Here is a 7,086-nt window from a genome sequence, read left to right as displayed (position 1 = left end):
GATTCTTCTTCCGGTTCCGACTCTTCTTCCGGTTCCTCTTCGGGAACTTGTGAATCAGTCCACAAATCATTCCAATTTACATTTGACTCTTCATTATTATTAGGTGAGTCAATGGGACTTGTTCTAGAGGTAGACATCTATCACATAATATCAAACACGTTAAGAGATTAATATATCACATAATATTCATATGTTAAAAATATATAGTTTCCAACAAAAATGTTAAGCAATCATTTTTAAAGAAAACACGGTCGAAGTCCAGACTCACTAATGCATCCTAACAAACTCGATAAGACACACTAATGCAAATTTTCTGGTTCTCTAAGACCAACGCTCGGATACCAACTGAAATGTCCCGTTCTTATTGATTAAAAACGTTCCATATTAATTGATTTCGTTGCGAGGTTTTGACCTCTATATGAGACGTTTTTCAAAGACTGCATTCATTTTTAAACAAACCATAACCTTTATTTCATCAATAAAGGTTTAAAAAGCTTTACGTAGATTATCAAATAATGATAATCTAAAATATCCTGTTTACACACGACCATTACATAATGGTTTACAATACAAATATGTTACAACAACATAAGTTTCTTGAATGCAGTTTTTACACAATATCATACAAGCATGGACTCCAAATCTTGTCCTTATTTAAGTATGCGACAGCGGAAGCTCTTAATAATCACCTGAGAATAAACATGCTTAAAACGTCAACAAAAATGCTGGTGAGTTATAGGTTTAACCTATATATATCAAATCGTAACAATAGACCACAAGATTTCATATTTCAATACACATCCCATACATAGAGATAAAAATCATTCATATGGTGAACACCTGGTAACCGACAATAACAAGATGCATATATAAGAATATCCCCATCATTCCGGGACACCCTTCGGATATGATATAAATTTCGAAGTACTAAAGCATCCGGTACTTTGGATGGGGTTTGTTAGGCCCAATAGATCTATCTTTAGGATTCGCGTCAATTAGGGTGTCTGTTCCCTAATTCTTAGATTACCAGACTTAATAAAAAGGGGCATATTCGATTTCGATAATTCAACCATAGAATGTAGTTTCACGTACTTGTGTCTATTTTGTAAATCATTTATAAAACCTGCATGTATTCTCATCCCAAAAATATTAGATTTTAAAAGTGGGACTATAACTCACTTTCACAGATTTTTACTTCGTCGGGAAGTAAGACTTGGCCACTGGTTGATTCACGAACCTATAACAATATATACATATATATCAAAGTATGTTCAAAATATATTTACAACACTTTTAATATATTTTGATGTTTTAAGTTTATTAAGTCAGCTGTCCTCGTTAGTAACCTACAACTAGTTGTCCACAGTTAGATGTACAGAAATAAATCGATAAATATTATCTTGAATCAATCCACGACCCAGTGTATACGTATCTCAGTATTGATCACAACTCAAACTATATATATTTTGGAATCAACCTCAACCCTGTATAGCTAACTCCAACATTCACATATAGAGTGTCTATGGTTGTTCCGAAATATATATAGATGTGTCGACATGATAGGTCGAAACATTGTATACGTGTCTATGGTATCTCAAGATTACATAATATATAATACAAGTTGATTAAGTTATGGTTGGAATAGATTTGTTATCAATTTTCACGTAGCTAAAATGAGAAAAATTATCCAATCTTGTTTTACCCATAACTTCTTCATTTTAAATCCGTTTTGAGTGAATCAAATTGCTATGGTTTCATATTGAACTCTATTTTATGAATCTAAACAAAAAAAGTATAGGTTTCTAGTCGGAAAAATAAGTTACAAGTCGTTTTTGTAAAGGTAGTCATTTCAGTCGAAAGAACGACGTCTAGATGACCATTTTAGAAAACATACTTCCACTTTGAGTTTAACCATAATTTTTGGATATAGTTTCATGTTCATAATAAAAATCATTTTCTCAGAATAACAACTTTTAAATCAAAGTTTATCATAGTTTTTAATTAACTAACCCAAAACAGCCCGCGGTGTTACTACGACGGCGTAAATCCGGTTTTACGGTGTTTTTCGTGTTTCCAGGTTTTAAATCATTAAGTTAGCATATCATATAGATATAGAACATGTTTTTAGTTGATTTTAAAAGTCAAGTTAGAAGGATTAACTTTTGTTTGCGAACAAGTTTAGAATTAACTAAACTATGTTCTAGTGATTACAAGTTTAAACCTTCGAATAAGATAGCTTTATATGTATGAATCGAATGATGTTATGAACATCATTACTACCTTAAGTTCCTTGGATGAACCTACTGGAAAAGAGAAAAATGGATCTAGCTTCAATGGATCCTTGGATGGCTCAAAGTTCTTGAAGCAAAATCATGACACGAAAACAAGTTCAAGTAAGATCATCACTTGAAATAAGATTGTTATAGTTATATAAATTGAACCAAAGTTTGAATATGATTATTACCTTGTATTAGAATGATAACCTACTGTAAGAAACAAAGATTTCTTGAGGTTGGATGATCACCTTACAAGATTGGAAGTGAGCTAGCAAACTTGAAAGTATTCTTGATTTTATGAAACTAGAACTTTTGGAATTTATGAAGAACACTTAGAACTTGAAGATAGAACTTGAGAGAGTTCAATTAGATGAATAAAATTGAAGAATGAAAGTGTTTGTAGGTGTTTTTGGTCGTTGGTGTATGGATTAGATATAAAGGATATGTAATTTTGTTTTCATGTAAATAAGTCATGAATGATTACTCATATTTTTGTAATCTTATGAGATATTTCATGCTAGTTGCCAAATGATGGTTCCCACATGTGTTAGGTGACTCACATGGGCTGCTAAGAGCTGATCATTGGAGTGTATATACCAATAGTACATACATCTAAAAGCTGTGTATTGTACGAGTACGAATACGGGTGCATACGAGTAGAATTGTTGATGAAACTGAACGAGAATGTAATTGTAAGCATTTTTGTTAAGTAGAAGTATTTTGATAAGTGTATTGAAGTCTTTCAAAAGTGTATAAATACATATTAAAACACTACATGTATATACATTTTAACTGAGTCGTTAAGTCATCGTTAGTCGTTACATGTAAGTGTTGTTTTGAAACCTTTAGGTTAACGATCTTGTTAAATGTTGTTAACCCAATGTTTATAATATCAAAAGAGATTTTAAATTATTATATTATCATGATATTATGATGTACAAATATCTCTTAATATGATATATATACATTAAATGTCGTTACAACGATAAACGTTACATATATGTCTCGTTTCAAAATCATTAAGTTAGTAGTCTTGTTTTTACATATGTAGTTCATTGTTAATATAATTAATGATATGTTTACTTATCATAATATCATGTTAACTATATATATAACCATATATATGTCATCATATAGTTTTTTACAAGTTTTAACGTTCGTGAATCACCGGTCAACTTGGGTGGTCAATTGTCTATATGAAACCTATTTCAATTAATCAAGTCTTAACAAGTTTGATTGCTTAACATGTTGGAAACATTTAATCATGTAAACATCAATCTCAATTAATATATATAAACATGGAAAAGTTCGGGTCACTACACTACTTTCATGGAGTATCAGTTTTCTTTTAAAATTTGAATCGTGGCGACCAAAAGAAGGCGAAATCTTCATCATCCAGACGATTGAATCTTCTAACATGTAAGATTTCTGTATATGTTTAATTCCGTCATTCTTCTTCGTCTTCTTCACATAAACCTAGAAAATTAAACCGACGCGGATGACAAAGAACATACGATTACATACAAATTATAGGTTTCAGACCCGATTATTCAAGAATCAGACCTTCAATAGCAATCCAAAGCCATCAGGTATAATGCTATACCTCATAATTTGGTAAATATTGAGGGCGTGGCTTTAATGGGTGAGCTGCTGTTCACTCTTTTTTTATGTGAATAATCTGGGTTATTAGTATATCAAGGTTGGTTTGCTTGATCTCATTTTGGTTCGATTTCTTGCATTTATATATATTTAATTTGTCAATATATTGAACGTTATTAATGAATTTCGTGTTCAAACTGAAGACTTATATGAAGCATAATTGTGAGGTGTGAAGCATTACATAGGTTTGGATAGTAGCTGACTTATCTTTGCTTGAGCAGAAAATATTGACGAGAAGGTTTGTATTTTTCAACTGTTTATTTGTTGATTCATATTTTTCTGTAGTGTTCATAAAGACAAGACCAATAATTATTAGATTCTCTTTTGTAAATGTATGTTTCTATTATTTTTTCCATATTCTCATTACAGAAGTCAACATGATCTTCAGCCAAATCAACAATCTCGCGCTCCTATCAATTTGCTTAAGTTTAAAAGGTATGTTTTGCATTATTCAATGATTTCCTCTGAGATATTCTTCTTTTGTTCATGTTTTTTTTTTTTTTTTTTTTTTTATTGAACACCAAGTGTTTAATGAAATGATTGATTTTTTACGCTTTAAATACGAATTCTGATTTATATAGCCATCTTAAGGTTTGTGTTTGTAGATATAATTTTGATTTTATGCTACTGTGATAAATACAATTGAACCTAGAATTTGCAAATAATATCTACTGTTGGTTCTTTACTTTGTAGGTGTTAAACTGCAAGTGTAACACTTGCAGTTTAACTCGTTGATGTACATAACTCGTTGGGCCATGCAGAGGGCAGAAACAGTAACACTTTCAATTCGAGAGTTCCTTTTGGAAATAAATTAACCCATATTGAAGCAAATGAGTTGGAAATTTTTTTAGTGAGAATGAAATTTGGGAGGCGGTGAAAGATTGTTGAAGCTCTAAGGCTCCCGGTCCTAATGATTTTAATATGGGCTTCTACAAAAAATATTGGAACACTATTAAAGGTGACCTTATTGAAGCTATTAACTTGTTTTGGGAAAAAGGTGAGATTTCACAGGGAGGTAACGCTTCTTTCATCACTCTTGTTCCGAAAAAATTGGACCCCGTTGGTTTGAATGATTATCGTCTGATTAGTTTAATTGGTAGCTTTTATAAGGTGGTTGCAAAACTTCTTTCTAATCGTCTTAAAAAGGTTATCCCTAATCTTGTCGGTTTAGAGCAAAGCACGTTTATAAAAGGAAGGAATATATTAGATGGGGCTCTTATTGCTAGTGAAACACTTTCGTTCTTAAAGCATAAGCGCATAAAAGTGTTGTCTTCAAAGTGGATTTCGAGAAAGCCTTTGATTGCCTTAGTTGGGATTATTTAATTGAAATTATGAAAATCATGGGATTCTGGTCTAAATGGAGAAAATGGATATTGGCGTGTTTAAAGTCAGCATCTATATCGATTCTTGTTAACGGATCACCGACATGCGAATTCAACTTAGAACGGAGGGTAAGGCAAGGAGATCCACTTTGTCCTTTTCGGGTTTAAATATTTTAATAAAAATGGTCGTGGAAAACAAGTTTGCCTCGGGGGTAGAAATTGGGCGAGATAAAGTTCCCATCTCACATCTTCAATACGCGGACGATACCATCTTTTTCGGAGCATGGAGTGAAGGAAATATTAGGGATCTTATGAAACTCCTCAAATGTTTTGAACTCACATCGGGCCTTAAGGATTATTTCCATAAAAGTAACCTTATTGGAATTGGGGTTGAAAAGATTGAAGTTGAAAACATGGCCCGAAAATTTTGTTGCAAAGTCCGTACTACTCCGTTTATTTATCTTGGTCTTCCGGTCGATGGTAATATGAAAAAGGAAGAAAGTTGGAAACCGGTCTTAAACAAATTTGAAAAGAGACTTCAGATTGGAGAGCTAGATCGATGTCATTTGGTGGGCGCTTGACTCTTGTTAAATCGGTGTTGAATAGTCTTCCGTTGTACTACTTCTCGCTCTTCCGTGCTCCGCCATGTGTGCTTAAAAAACTAGAGTGTGTAAGACGTTCTTTCTTTTGGGGCGGGTCGGGTAGCAAATCAAAAATTTCTTGGGTTAAATGGGATGAAACAATATTACCTTACAGGGAGGGGGGGGTAAATTTGGGTTCCTTAAAAACAAAGAATATGGCTTTGATCGGCAAATGGTGGTGGAGGTATAAGACCGAAACCACTTCTTTGTGGGTCAAGGTTATATCTAGTATTTATGGGACATCGGGGGGACTATCATGTGGTGATTCTTTACAAAATGGTTCATTTAAATCAATTTGGAAAGGAATTATTAACACGGGGGTTGACATTATTGATTCCGGTCTTGCTTTTAGAAACTTTTTTGTAAAGGAAATAGGTGATGTAAACAAGGTTCCTTCCATCCTTATATAATGAAATAAACTTGTTTGTTAATATAATTAAGGGTGTAGTTTTACTTTTAATGTCTATGGTGTAAAGGTATCAAAATGATAAAAAGCTGGTAATCTGCCACAAACATCATCCACAATTCATTTATTTATGCTGGATTGTGGAATTACTAATCCAGTACTGCTATGATCTGGAAACACGTATATAATCTGGAAAGACATTAGCCTTTAAAGGAACAAACTTGTACCAATCCGTATATCTGGAAAGAATTGTTATATACCTATAATTAAATTTATATGTACGCGATAACAAAAAAGAAAGCAAAGTACAAAAGTTTCTAAGACCATTCCCAACGGCATGTGATAGGGGATGTCATCAACACCGTCACGGGAGGGCGCCGATGGCATTGGTGCCGCCCTCCATCGCCCTCACTCCCATCGCCCTCGAATTTTTCATCCACAAGCATGTTGCAGGGCGACGCACTGGAATAAATTAGCCCAAATGGAGAGGCTTGTTCTTATTTTAATTTGTTTTTTTTTTGTTTCAAGCTCCTTCAATGGAGTATCTATTGTGTGTGTATATATATATATATATATATATATATATATATATATATAGGGGCGGATCCAGGATTTTCTATCATTGGGGTCACAAAAGAATACTCCGAGTAACAAAATTTTAATTGACAAACTATCATTTTACAAGCTTCTCGAAAACATCTATCAACCATTGTAGTTGTAATAGGAATAACAAAATATATATATATATATATATATATATATATATATATATATATATATAT

General features: G+C 32.7%; 1 protein-coding gene across 1 annotated transcript; it reads left to right on the top strand.

Annotated features, from left to right (window-relative positions):
- The first annotated feature begins 5,439 nt into the window (after nucleotides 1–5,439).
- LOC139899957 (uncharacterized) lies at nucleotides 5,440–5,838 on the top strand. Its single transcript, XM_071882778.1, has one exon. The coding sequence runs from the start codon at nucleotides 5,440–5,442 to the stop codon at nucleotides 5,836–5,838; it is 399 nt and encodes a 132-aa protein (XP_071738879.1).
- The last annotated feature ends 1,248 nt before the right edge of the window (nucleotides 5,839–7,086 follow it).

Source organism: Rutidosis leptorrhynchoides, chromosome 3 (genome assembly GCF_046630445.1).
Source record: "Rutidosis leptorrhynchoides isolate AG116_Rl617_1_P2 chromosome 3, CSIRO_AGI_Rlap_v1, whole genome shotgun sequence".
Classification (NCBI taxonomy): Eukaryota; Viridiplantae; Streptophyta; class Magnoliopsida; order Asterales; family Asteraceae; genus Rutidosis; species Rutidosis leptorrhynchoides.
Note: the sequence above shows the minus strand (reverse complement) of the source record. Positions and strands in the feature narration are given on the sequence as shown.

What these genes read in the sequence shown, in the direction of transcription:
- LOC139899957 (XM_071882778.1), top strand. Translation starts at nt 5,440, where the DNA reads ATGGTCGTGGAAAACAAGTTTGCCTCGGGGGTAGAAATTGGGCGAGAT.